Below are 14,963 nucleotides of genomic sequence, written 5' to 3'. Positions count from 1 at the left end.
TTGAATTAAAAGAGATGAAAGATGAATTTTGTTTTTACCATGCATTCTGTGTATTTCATGAAGTATCCTCTTGAATCTAAACATTAATTTGTAATTTTTTTTTAAAGCCAGAAAAAATTCTAATGTGCTTCTGCTATACCTACTATATTTTTATCTGGTCTGAAAATTGATGGTTACAACTATTGCATTAACAAGAATGGTTAATTTATAGTTTGTGTACCTTATTTTAGAGATTAGACATACATTTTAAATGTTTCCACCAAAATTATTTAGCCATAGGGCAATCTTTCATTTTCAATTGTTTTAAATGATAATATCATATACATATTTGCAAATTAAAATTTGTGTTCTATTTGAAAATATGCTGAATTACTGAGTTTTGTACTGTGTTTATAGTTTATACTAAAACAAACTAACTAAAATGTATGTATTGACTTTGTCTTTAGCTCCTGCAAATAAAACCACTCTACAAAAGACTGGAATTGCAAGCAACATTCTGGATGCAATCTCTCAGGGAAATGAATCACAACAGACATTGGAAAAGTGCATTGCTTATTCTCAACCTTTTGGTGATTATACACAGGTAAATGATTCTCAGATTTTGATAATATACAGACAAATTGGTTCAACTATATATTGAGTTCACTGAATATGAAATTGTGATTCCTGTAATATTGGAAAGTAAAATTACACTGATCTACACAATATTTTTTTGTTCACCATTTGGAATTTTAGGACACATTCAAGGATTGTTAGGTATCATTTTTGCACTAGATATTGACCTGTCATTGTTTACACCAGTGGTTGGCAAACTACAGACCAAATCCATCCCACCACCTGTTTTGTAAATAAAGTTTTATTGGAATACAACCATGTCTATTCATTTACATACTGTCTTTGGTGCCGTTGTGCTGCAACAGTAGAGTTGAGGAGTTATAGTAGAGACTATGTGGCCTGCAAGATTAAATATTTACAATCTGACTCTTTACAGAAAAGCTCTGCTGGCTTACGATTTACAACAGTGTAGACCTGACTAAGAAACCCAAGGAAATGCCTCTGTCTTCACTACGGGTTATTGATGTAAAAACATGATCATAATTACAGGCACTATTATGCTATTAAACCAAATAATCAATAGCACGAAAAGTATTATAGTCATAAGACAAACTGTGTCATTACTTATGTCAGTTTTGCTTTGCCTTCTGTCCTTCAGCTTACTCTTAGTGGCTTAGGGTGAGAGTACGTGTCATTAGCAGTATTTAATCATGAGAGTCTTATGGTTAGTGATTCTGTTTCTTTCTCATTTCTCAGGGCAGTCGGGTTCTCTCAGCTCTATCCTGTCTGTGGGAGCACACTTTGTTTTCCACTTTGTTTTCCTTGGAGCAACTCTGTGTTTGTCTCAACTGTCTCCAATGAACTTAGGAAAGAAAATAAATGCCAATTCATTTAGAACAATTGGTGCCTAGTTATGCTTTTATAATAGGGTAGTAAAAACACAGGTCAAATGGACTGTAGAAATGGTGCAGCTGGGTATTAACAAAATATATAATAGAGTCTCTTATTTACTTGTAGAAAGGATGGAAAAATAGGGGTTGGAAGATGATATAATTAGATGGCAACATACCTATATTTAAGGAACAGTAATCATGAATAGATACAGCCTAGAAGGGATTTTCCTATATGTTTCATAAGATTCCATCTTGATTCCATTATTAGTTAACATTTTAAGTAATGACTCAGATAAGCATATTGATTGTATGTTGATTGTATTTACAGGTTATGAAAGCCAAGGAAATTATCAGAGATGAGTAAAATCATTAATTAATAATATATAGTTGTGAAAATTAGAAATAATCTAAATTTCCAACAATTTCTAAGACTAAGTAAATAAATTATGTCATATTTATACCAGGAAATACAGCGCAAATGTTAAAAATCCTATAACATGTAAACACATGGCAAATGTTTTATAATCTATTCTTACTTTTAAAAATTGATAAAATAAAGTCCTGTACCATTCTGTTTTGTTTCTTTACAAGGAACAAAATTTACAAACAGGAGGAAGCACAATATTTTTTTAAAAAATTAGTTAAATGTATGACTTAACGTTTTAAAAGCTATTTTTTGTACTTAACCTTTTCTTTTCATTTCACTTTTGAAATTTGCCTTTTCTTATTAACTGTTTTGCTTATTGGATGACGGTGGTGTGGGGATACTCAGCCACAGAAAGATACTTTCCCACTTACACGTGGCGAAATCCTGAGATAAAGATGCCTTTTGCCTTGCCAGCTACCCCCCTGCCTCTCACTTGCTTACCCGAGTTTTGGGGGAGGGGTGGATCCTCCCAGGAGTCAGCATCCCCTGCGACAGTCCCTACTATTTCCTGATGCTGTACACCAAGTGAAATTTCTTCTTTCCCTCTTGTGTTCTTTCATCCTTATAAAGTAAACTGAATTAAATGTTACCAGTGGAATAAAGTAACTAGTAAAAGGTGGTCATGATTTAGGAATTCCTTCTATTTCCACTGCTGACATGGAGGAATAGGTCTAAGGGATAGAAAGCAACAATTTTTGTTTGTTGTTAGCACTTGCTACATGCTTTGTAAGGTAAGCATTTAATCTTTCTAACAGTCCTGTGAGATTTAAATGACCACTCCATAATCCAATTGGAAAAGCATAAAGGGATAAATAATCTTTCCAAGTTCATGTAGGTAGTAAACGATTTCTCTGATTGCAAAGTCCACATCGTTTTCTTTATACCGTGGAGAAGTTTTAGGCATGGAAGAAGTGTCTCATAGAAACTGTTTGTTTGGCTGTTTGTTTTGTATTTTGTATTTGAGGAGAGATGGATATGTCAAGGTAGAGATGGATATAATAATCTCTAGTTCCAAAACAACTGTCACATTTAAAAATCCTAATTGGCATTTCCGTACTGGCAAAGTTGCTTGTCTCAGATTGTCCCTCCTGCAGATAACCATTATTAAGTTGTATTAAATATGAAAGAAAAACAACTATTTGTAGGCCCTGGAGGATGACCAAAAGCAGGCAGAAGCTGAAGGGGAGTCATGCTCTGAAAAGAAGGAAACTGCACTGGATGAGATTTGTGCTACTTTGGATTTTTGCCTAACACTACCACTTAGTTTGTGCAGTCTTGCCAGCTGATGGAGTCAGAAGACAGAGTTCAGGGCTGTTAGCAAGGCTAAAATGTAAGGGGGGGTGGGTAGTCTTGGGAAAAAGATGTTACATAAGAAGGAGCCTCAAAATCTCTGTAAACTCAAATATACTTGGCTGACATTTTTGTTTTGTTTTTTGTTTATTTATTTTTAGTTTCAGGTTTACAAAACAATGTAATAGTTAGACATTTATACCCCTCACAAAGTAATAACCCCCCTCCACTAATCTACTACCCCTCTGACATAGTATACAGCTGTTACAATGCCATTGACTCTATTTCCTGTGCTGTACTCCACATCCTGTGTCTATATATATATATTAAATTACAGTTTACATTTTATAAATAATACATTTAGCATTATTTAGCTTCAGCTTCAGGTGTACTCCTGAACTATGTTTGTGTGAGGGAGAATCTGGTGGAAAACAGCAGATGGAAGGCTGAAAAACTGAAGAGCTTCACTTCCTCCCTAGCACAGAGGAGACAGTTTTTAGTTTTGAGTTCAGAAAAGTTAACTCCTTCTTAAACATCAAGTCTTCAGAGGAAGATCATGCAATCTGTAGTCCCTACAATATATCATCCACAATCCATAATGTTCAGTAAACAAAAATTATTAGATAGTTGAAGAGACAAAAAAATGTGACTCACAGTTAAGAGGAAACACAATTAATAGAAACTGACCCCAGGGTACCCCAGATGTTGGCCTTAGTAGACAAAGACTTATTTCAAACAACTATTCAAGAACTTAAGAACTTAAAGGAAAATAAGGTCAAAATAAACAGGGAATTTCAGAAAGAAATATAAACTAAAGAAGTATAGAAACTCTAGAAGTGAAACATATAGTATCTGAAAAAATACACTGCACGGGCTTAGCAGGAGATTGGAGAAAGCAGGAAAAGAAGTTTAATTAACATAGACAAAAGAACTAACTCAATCTGAAGAACAGAGAGAAAGAGGTTGAAAACCAAAAAACAGAGCCTCGGGGATCAGAGAGACAGTATCAAGCAGTCTAACGTAAGCGTAATTGGAGTCCCAGGAGGAGAGGAGAAAGATAAGTGGGGCATAAAACATTTGAAAAAATAATGTTAAAAAAATCTCCCCAATTTGGTTTTAAAAAATCGTCACCGATCTAACAGGCTCAGATACCTCTGCAAAGCAAAATAAATAAAAAGAAAATTTTATCTAGGCACTTCAGTTAACATGCTGAAAATCAAAGTTACGAAAAGATTATCTTGAAAGCAACCACATAAAAATAACGCATTATCTAGTGACATTCTGGCCTGGATAATTCTGTTGAGGCGGGGCTATCTTGTACATTGTAGGATGTTTAGCAGCATCTTTGTTCTCTACCGATTAGATTGCCTCCAACTGAGAACCACTGTGTTCAAACAATTAGAAAACTTTTTTTTCATTTCCATGTACAGTAGTAGCATGAGACACATAGCAGCAAATTAGCAGAATATGTAAGAACTCTACAATGAAAACTACAGTGCATTGCTGAGAGAAATTAATGAAGATGGCTGTGAGTGATTGGAAGACTTGATATTGGTGTGATACCAGTTCTCCCCAAATTGATCTACAGATTCAGTGCAATCCCAACCAATTTCTCAGCAATTTTTTTCTCTTAAGTAGAAATAGACAAGCTGATTTTTTAAAAATTACATGAAAATTCAAAGGAACTACACTACCGAAACAGTCTTATAAAAGAATAAAGGTGGAGGACTTCCTCTACATGAATTCAAGATTTACTATAGTCATAGCAATCAAGACTGCATAGCATTGACATAATGATAGGCAAATATATCAGCAGAACAGAGTCCAAAACTAGACCCATACTTAAGTGGTAAATTGATTTTTGACAAAAATACCAAAACAATCAATAGGTAAAGAATAGAAATGTTAGTGCAACTGATTATCCATATTGGAACACAGGAACCCTGACTCTGGCCTCATACAGTACTCTAAAAGTCATTTGTGATAGATCATAGTCCTAAAGGGAAAATCCAAGCCATAGATGACATCAGCAGAAGTGGCACAATAAGAACCTCCAAAACTTTCCCTTCCATAGACGTCATCAATGAAACAGTCAAAAATTATCATAATCAACATTTAAAACACTCTGGAAATTGACCACAGGCTCATGGCAACCCTGGGAGCATTTATTCAAGAAAAATGGCAGAATGTTGGTAAGAATAGCTAGCTGGGTGGTCTTTTCACCTACCCTATTCCTGTTTTCCTGTTTCTATTTCTAATAGCCCATACTCACCAGGATGTTGGCAGCCACCGGAGAGGGCAGGAAGGGGTTGGAGCTCACAAAATGCCTCATTCCCAGAGAACTGGCATTATTTGACCTGTCTGCTGTTCCCTGGAAGATCCCAGTTGCAAAGCTGTTTTCATTTGACCTGACTCAGAGCATACCCAATGTGGAAAGCTTTAATCCAGGATAGTTTGTTGAAAACATTTAGAGGAAATTGTTTAACTTTGTGGCTGCCTGAGGCAGTAAGTAGATAACATTTAATGCAAAGAATAGACTAACCAAAAAGCTTTATAGGAAAAGCTGGGAGATGAGGTGCTCACAGGGTCTTTGAAAAGCTGACATATTCCTGGGACGCTTTCAAGACCGTGCACACTGTAGGACCTCACATGCTCAGGAAGGACCCTAGGAGACCGTAGCTGTCACTTTTAGAAGTGAAAGCTAAAGCAGAGTTGTCAGCTGCCTGGCTGTGTTGAAGGCATGGCCCAGCACACACACACACAGCCCTTCAGCAAAGTCTGGGAGCCTTGCTGGTTCCAGGTGTGTAAGGGAATCTCTCCGATCATCGTCTGACCACTAACAGTCGAGTCTTCCCCACACAACAAAGAAAACAGACTTTATATAATTAGAAAAGTCACTAAACAAGAAAGAGCAATAAATTTTGAAGAGAGTACAATCTGATTTCTAGAGCTGCCACATATTTTAAATGGCCAGTTTCAACAAGATATCTTGAGACATGGAAAAAAAAGAAGAAAATATGACCAATAAATGGGAGAAAGCAATTAAGAGAAACTGTCCTTAAGGAAGCCCACACATTGGACTCACTAGACAAAGATTTAAATCGCCTATTTTAAATATGTTCAAAGAATGAAAGGAAACCACATCTAAGGAACTAAATGAAAATATGAGAACAATGTCTCACCAATAGAAAATATCAATAGGAGACCAAAATTATCTACAAGGACCAAATAGAAATTCTGGATTTGAAAAGTACGATAACTCAAACGAAAAATTCATTAGAGCACAGCAGCAGATTTGAACTGGCAAAAGAAAGAATCAAGAAGATAGGTCAACTGAGACTATCCACTCTGAAGAGTACATGAAGAATGAAGAAAAATGAACCATAACAAGTGTTGGTGAAGACACGAAAAAGTTAGTACCGTCACACATTGCTGGTGGAGGGCATGTGAAATGGTGCAGCTGCTTTGGAAAACACTTTGGCAGCTCCTCAAAATGTTAAACGCAGAGTTGCCATTTCACCTAGTATATTCCCACGAGATTTGAAATATTTTCACACACAAACTTGTACATGAATTTTCATAGCTGTATTATTCATAATGGCCAAAGGGAGAACAACCCAAGTGTCTATCAATTGATGAATACATGAACAAAAAATGGTGTATCCATACAATGGCATATCACTCAGCCGTGAAGACCTGGAGTACTAATGCTTGTCACAGTGTGGATGAGCCTGGAAAGCACTACACTAAGTAAGCCAGACACAAAACGTCACATATTATGATTCCATTTATATGAAATTTCCAGAATACACAGATTTATATAGAGAAAGTACACAGAGGTTACTAGGGGCCAAGGGAAGTGGGAGTTTGGAGTGACTATTAGCAGGTACAGGGTGTCTTTTTGGAATATTTGGTGTCTTGGTGATGGTTGTACAACCTTGTGAATGTCAACAAATATCGAACTTTAATTTTTAAAAACAATCCTTAACTGTACTAAAGAGAGTAGCATTTTCCTTCATTGTTTTAAAGATGCTACAGTTATCTATTGATAACTTTTTTGCTTATCGATAGATAAGCAAACAAGTCAATTATTCCAGATCTAGTTCTAGTTAGAAGCCAATTTAAATGGACTACCCCTTCCATTTCTCTACTTGATTACAATAATTAATGAGAATTGCCATTGAGCTGCAGTTATTATTTTCCTTATTTTAAATTTTGTAATACTCAGTCTAGCAGTGACAGTAGCATTATAACCAGCTATGTAATCTTGTTAGTTTCAATGTACAAATGGAGTTGGAAATACGAGGTTCTGAGGTACAGATTAACGGGTACATCCGCGTCAGATGGTTGGGAGAAGCCTCCTTAAGGGAGTAGCCTTTGAGCCAGTTTATTAAATATTTTTTAAACACCTAAATGTAACATTTAATTATCTGTCAAAAACATTTCTCTTCCTTTTTAGTAAATAGATAAAATAGGTCAAAATTTCTCTTAATCAACTTTTCATTTTGACTTAGTCATCAGTTTCAGTAAAGTAAATAATAATGTAAGAATCATTTCAGCTGTTTCGTCTGACTGTTTAAATTGTGGTTTGGGGTTTTCGTTTAACACCTGCCATACTGCATAATTGTTGGGGATGCCATACTTCGGAGTGTACTATCTACCTGCATGTTGTGTTGTACTTTTGTGTTGCCCTTGGTCCACACGGCATCATTCCTGCCAGGAAGCTGACTGCCTGTTCCAGGGAATCAAACAGAGAATGTGATGACATGGAGTGATGAGGGAACAGGAAACAAAAACAAAAAGACCTGGATGATGCTTAGTCTTTTTATATAGAGCTTAATGCTGCCACCTAGTGGGAAAATAATGAAGTGAGACTTGCCCCAAATATTTTTGTGTGAATGGTAGGTCAGAAATTTCTGACAGACTTTAACTGAATAAAATATTTTTTAAAAGCTAAACTCACTTTAAACAGTAATTATAGAACCACATATTATCTTTATATTAGTCTTAGACAGTAACTTGGAAATAACTTTTAAGAATGATTTTTGTGAAAAAGTGGAATTATAAAAAGCAAGTTTTTTTTTTTTATTAAATTTATTGGGGTGACAATTGTTAGTAAACTTACATAGATTTCAGGTGTACAATTCTGTAAAAAAGCAAGTTTTTGGAATTTAAAAGGTACCTTCATTATTTTAAACTCTTGTTTATGAACCACATCAGTATTTTAAATGTTCAAGAAATAATATACAGCATAAATCTGAAAACAGTTTTGCTACTCTGGCATTAATCTAATTTTCAAAGGATTTTAATGTGTGTTGATTTATAAAAGTGCTTACAAACATACCTGAATATAGGACATATAACTCATACAACTTGGTATATTGAAACTAATAAGGTGATGATCAAATTGTGCTTTTTTCAAATGTAGTTCAATACCTTTTGAAGGAGCAGTTAAATCCAGTTAAAACTTGATACATATGAAGAAAGGCAAATAGCTAAAAAACAAAAGTTATGAAAATTAAAACATCTATTCATATATATGATGATCATTTTATTAATAGTTACATCATTAATGTCACAAAATGAAGCATATTGGTTGTAGAACCTTTTTTTAACAACTGAGGGAGGGATACTGTATTTAAATAAAATTTTAGAAATGAACTATGCGTAATGCAAGAAATATAATCAAATTAATTCCTGTTTCTCTAGGTACGAAGTCTAAAAGCTTGACCTGAAAATATAAGAAACAGATATTAGGGGTTTGATTGAGATTCTGGAAGAACTAGTGCAGTTGTTCATTTTAGGTTCTCCATCCAATCTAACTTCTCGAAAGAGATGAAACTTAGAAAAGGTAAAATGGGGCTAAAGGTAAGGGTGAGGAGTCCTAAATAGAGGCAGAATTTCCAAAAACCTATTTGATTTTGTATTTAGACGGTACATACTAATTGGTTACATTCCCTTCAGAAGAGCGTTAATGATAAATATCTTAATTTGACTTTAATTTCTGTCTCAAATTCACTGTGGATATTAACATATCCCAAAGGAATCTCCCTGAGGGATATTCAAGATTCCATTTTCTCAAATTCTTATGAGAGCTTTTAAAACTAGTGTTTGGCTCAATTATTGAAGTGAACTTAAAAATTGAGCTTAAGACACATTGAAAGTATTAAACTTCGGCAGTCAGAAAATGAAATTTTCTACATTCACATGGAAATAGAAGAAAGTCTACATTTACATGAAGACAAAAAGATTTTGCATTAATAAGAGGAAGAAAATGATTTTTAAAATCCAAAAATAAAATAGCAACTGCATAGTTAGGTTACTAGAATGGGTTTCATAGTAAATTGTGTGCAAAAGATTAAATTTTTTTAAAAAACTAAGGATGTTCAAATAATGAAAAAGCAATAAACTGAGAAAAACTGGATGGGATTCATAGTTCTAACACTGAATAGCCTTGTGATGTTAGCCAAGTCACAAGTTTTCTGAGCTTCTGTTTTCTCATCTCTATTCAGAGGAGATAATTCTTTCTCTTCCTACCGCACAGGGCTGGTGTCACCAATGCAATGTAGGATATCATCCTAATTATATTTTGTGAATTTATACCTCTCCATGTGTACTGTGGTTTAGCTGTGCTGTTGATCTGATTGTCACCTGAATATTAGATATGCAGAATTAGAAGAGTACAGCTTTTCCCAATGTCTTCAGTTTCTCCAAAGCATAAATTCCCATTGAAATAGTTGTTTTGGATTTTCAAAGTAAACCACTGTGTTCTTTCTCCCCTGCATATTCCATGTAAAAATTTAAATCACATAATCTGGTGTTTGCTTGCATGCGTAACCTTAATTACATAAGTAAGTTCAGTCACCTCCTGACAAGACCTTCTGAATGCCTGTCTTCTCCATTGCCACATTTTTCATGGAGCTGCTTATTATTTCTAAATTCCAAGATCAAACATATCATTAGTTTATCCTTAGTTTATAATCCTCTCCATGATTGAGGCTGGCTTGCCAATCTCATTTGCTGCTCTTGTCTTCCATGGATCAGCTACTATGTCCCATCACAGGCCCACGCTTTTCTGCCACCTGCCTATGCTCAGGCAGTCCTTTCTCCTCAAAGGGTCATTTCTGGTCTCCTCATGTCCGTATCTGAGCTCGCCTCCAAATCTCAACTTAGATGCTGTCTCATCCATGAACCTGTGTCCATACCTCGCCAATCCTCCTCTCCCATTTTCCCTTCTCTGAAAAAGCTTTAGCACTTCATTTCTCTTTTGGCATGGTGGAATTCTCCTTTTAGAATTCTGTTTTATGCTTCTCTTACTTCCCCCTCCTAGGAGATGAGCCCTTGGAGGGCAAAGTTCAAGTTTCGTTCATCCAGGTAACCACATAGCACACAGCCCAGTGCCCTCAATAGTTATTCTACAAAGGAATGGATGTCTATATTCTTCAAACATGAAGTCGAAGGAAAAGTATTTGCTTGCTTTATACTCTTTCCCTTTTTAGTGGTTTTATTTTCTTTTTTGTTGTTTTTTTGATACAGATTTATTTCTCCCAGAACACTGAGTTTTGTTTCAAAAATCTTAGTCAACTATTGTCATTTGACCATCAGTAATCCTTGCTCTAGAAGTTAAATATCTTTGATGGAGAGTATCAGAAGAATTATCTTTCTCCCAGTGTCAGTCTGGGCTATAATGACATCCATTTTTATTTCTTACTAATATTTTCCTATGCTGCTCAGTGAAGTTTTTTGGTGATCGCATACATCTCAGTTGGCTCTTACTGAGAATGGTGTAGCACCATTGGAAAGTCCTCTGCATGAAAGCATCTAATAGATTTCTCACCTGGCTCCTGAGAATAAAGATGGCATGGAAAGAGAGGAAAAGTCAGGTTGTTGTTTTGCTTTCTACTAAGATGTGAAACATGGAATTACTGCATAGCAGGAAGAATCCGAGAAGGTAATTAAGAGTGTGAGATTTCCAGATCCCAGAGTAAGGTATTTATTGCTTCAGTCCCTCTTATTTTTGAAAAATGAATTAGGTTATAAAACAAGTAGCTTTTCAAAATTACACTAATTTAATGGACTGATCATTTATTAGAGAAGGAGCGCTAATAAAAAAAGAGTTCTTTATACCTGAAGCTAAGGGTCTGACAGTGTTAGAGCTGTGGTCCAACCTGCAGGAAGGTCCCCAGACTGACAAAGGGACTCGAGTGGAGAAAGTGCTGGGGCGAATAATGAGGAGGCTTGGGAGTGGAGGGGAGAGCACAGGGTGGCGAGGCCCCAGCTGAGGAGGGAGCACACAGTTTTGTTGCAGGCCTTTCTCAAAGGTAGAATCTCTCTGTTTTTAAATTGATATATATATATATATATATATATATATATATATATATATATATATATATATATAATTGACATATAACATGAGTTTCAGGTGTACAATATGATTTGATATTTCTGTATATTACAAAATGATCACAATAAGCCTAGCTAACATCCAGGACCATACATAGTTACAGAATTTTTTTCCTAGTGATGAGAACTTTTAATATTTACTCTTAGCAACTTTCAAATATAAAGTACAGTATTAATTATAGTCACCATGCTGTACATGACATCCCCAGGACTGACTGACTTTATACCTGGAAATTGGTACCTTTAACCAACCACCATTACCCTTTTTGCCAACACACCCCCGCCACCTCTGGCAACCACCAATCTCTTCTCTGTATGAGTACAGTTTTCTTGTTTGTTTTTTAGATCCCATGTATAAGTGAGATTGTATAGCATTTGTCTGTCTGAATTATTTCACTTAGCGTACTGCCGTCAAGTCCATCACTGTTGTCACAAATGGCAAGGTTTCCTTTTTTATGGTGAATAATGTTCCTTTGTAAACCACATATTAAAAATCTATTCATCTGTCAAAGGACACTTAAGTTACTTCAATATCTTGGCTATTGTAAATAATGCTTCATTGAACATGGGAGTGCATGTATCTTTTTTACTTACTTTTTTTGTTTCCTTTGGATAAACCCAGAAGTGGAATTACTGGATCATATGGTAGCTCTATTTTATGAGGAACTCCATGCTGTTTTCCATAGTGGCTGCACCAATTAACACTCCCACAAACAGTGCACCAAGTTTCCCTTTTCTACACGTCCTTGCCTATACTAGTTATTTTCTGTCTTTTTAAAATAATAGCCATCCAACGGGTGTAAGGTGATACCTTATTGTAGTTTGGATTGGCATTTCCCTGATGAGTAGTGATGATGAGCACCCTTTCATGTACCTGTTGGCCATCTGTCTTTGGAAAAATGCCTATTTAGGTCTTCTACCCATTGTATAATCAGATTGTTTGTTTTTATGTTATTGAGTTGTATGAGATATTTATATATTTTGGACATTAACCCCTTGTTAGATATATTTACAAATATTTTCTCCCATTTGTTAGTTGCCTTTTCATTATGTTGATGGTTTCCTTTGCTGGGCAGCAGCTTTTTCGTTTGATGTAGTCCCACTTGTTTATTTCTGCTTTCATTGCCTTTGCTTTTGGTGTTAAATCCAACAAGTCATTGTCAAGATTGATGTCAAGGGGCTTAGTACCTATGTTTTCCTCTAGGAGTTGTATGGTTTCAGGTCTTGTTCAAGTATTTAATCCATGTTGAGTTAATGGTGTGTGCTGTAAAACGAGGGTCCAGTTTCATTCTTTTGCATGTGGCTGGCCAGTTATCTCAGCACCATTTATTGAAGAGAATGTCCTTCCCCGTTGTACAGTCTTGGCTCCTTTGTCATAAATTGACTATTTATGTGTTGGTTTATTTCTGGCCTTTCTATTCTGTTCTATTCGTGTGTGTGTAATCTCATACTGTTTTGATTACCATAGCTTTGTAATATAGTTTGAAATCAGTGTGTGTGATGCCTCCAACTTTGTTCTTTCTCAAGATTGCTTTGGCTACTTGGGGTCTTTTGTGGTTTCATACAAATTTAGGATTGTTCTAGTTCTGTGAAAAGTGCCATTGGAAATTTGATAGGGATTGTACTGAATCTGTAGAATACTTTGTATAGCATGGATATTTTAACGATATTAATTCTTGAGGCCATGAGCATGGAATATCTTTCCATTTGTTTGTGTCTTCAATTTATTTCATTGGTGTCTTATGCTTTTCAGTGTACAGATCTTTCACCTCCTTGGATAAATTTATTCTTGAGATTTTCATTCTTGATTCTATAGTAAATGAGATTTTCTTAATTTTTTTAAATTAGTGTTTAGAAAAGTAACTGATTTCCCCCCCTTCTTCCACCTCCTCCCCCACTACACTCCGGTTCAAGCCATTGTTTCTCATTCTGTTGTGTAGGACACAGCTCCCTGGGCCATGCTGGTATTATGAGGCTTGTGCTCCCCCCACCCAACCCCCTCCTCGTTGAGGCAGTCGGTCGCGGGTCGTTAGTTGGCCACTCACAGCAGCTCACGGCAGCTCTCGCTGGCTGCTGGCCACTCACGCTGGCCACTGGCTGCTCATGGCAGCACATGGTAGCCCACAGCAGCACTCAGCAGCCCACACCAACCTCACAGCAGCCCAGCTCCAAGAAGGTGTTGTTCACAATAGCAGCCGTAGAGGGCGCAGCTCACTTTCCCATGTGGGAATCAAACCAGCGACCTTGGTGTTAGGAGCACCGCACTCCAACCACCTGAGCTACCGGGCCAGCCCAGTAAATGATTCTTATATATTGATTTAGTATCTTGCAACTACTGAAAATATTTATTAGTTCTAACAGTTTTTTGGTGGAATCTAGAGTTCTCTATATGATATGTCATCAGCAAATAGTAACAGTTTTACTTCTTTCTAATTTAGTTGCCTTTTTTTTCCTTCCCTAATTGCCCTTGTTAGGAGTTCTAAAACTATGTTGAGTAAAAGTAGTGAAAATGGGCATCATTGTCTTGTTCCTAATTTTAGAAGAAAAGCTTTCAGCTTTTCACTGTTGAGTAAGATGTTATCTGTGAGCTTGGCCTATATTGTGTTGCGATACATTTCCTCTATACCCACTTTATTGAGAGTTTTAATTATGAATGAATATTGAATTTTGTGAAATGCTTTTCTGCATCTGTTGAGAGGGTCATGATTTTTACCCTTCACTTTGTTAATAGAGTTTATATCTCATTGATTTGTGGGTATTGAACCAGTCTTGTACCCCTGGAATAAATTGCACTTGTTCGAGGTGTATGAACTTTTAAGGTATTGTTGAATTCAATTTGCTAATATTTTGTTGAGGATTTTTGCATCTATGTTTATCAAAGATGTTTGCCTATAATTTTCTTGTGGCATTCTTGTCTGGTTTTGTTGCAAGATTAACGCTGGCCTCGTAAAATGAGTTTGGAAGTATTCCTTCCTCTTCTGTTTTTTGGAAGAGTTTGAGAAGGATTGGTGTTAATTCTTCTTCAGATGTTTGGTAGAATTCACCAGTAAAGGCATTTTGGTCCTGGATTTTTATGTGTTGGGAGGTTTGTGATTACTGGTTCAATTTCTTTACTAGGTATCAGTCTGTTCACATTTTCTATTTCTTCATAGTTCAGTCTTGGTAGGTTGTGTGTTTTTAGGAATCTTTCCATTTCTTCTAGGTCATCCAATTTTTTGGCATATAATTGTTCATAGTAGTCTCTTATAATCCTTTGTATCTCCATTGTATCACTTGTAACATCTTTTGCATTACTGATTTTATTTGAGTCCTCTTGGTGAATCTGGCTAACAGTTTGTCTGTTTTACTTTTTCAGTGAACCAGCTCTTAGTTTCATTAATCTTTTCTATTGT

At 35.9% G+C, this 14,963-nt stretch overlaps 1 protein-coding gene across 5 annotated transcripts in view; it reads left to right on the top strand.

The window, feature by feature from the left end:
* The window catches only part of RAVER2 (ribonucleoprotein, PTB binding 2), a 73,894-nt gene that overhangs the window by 48,290 nt on the left and 10,641 nt on the right, over positions 1-14,963 (top strand). For all 5 annotated transcript variants that reach the window (XM_081055917.1, XM_081055915.1, XM_081055918.1 and 2 more), the window contains one exon: positions 447-583. In XM_081055917.1, coding sequence (XP_080912043.1) covers positions 447-583 — 137 coding nt within the window. The remainder of the gene's footprint in view (positions 1-446; positions 584-14,963) is intronic.

Source organism: Rhinolophus hipposideros (assembly GCF_964194185.1).
Source record: "Rhinolophus hipposideros genome assembly, chromosome: 8".
NCBI classification, from domain to species: domain Eukaryota; kingdom Metazoa; phylum Chordata; class Mammalia; order Chiroptera; family Rhinolophidae; genus Rhinolophus; species Rhinolophus hipposideros.
The sequence above is the reverse complement of the archived record's forward strand: the minus strand, read 5'-3'. Positions and strand labels throughout refer to the sequence as shown.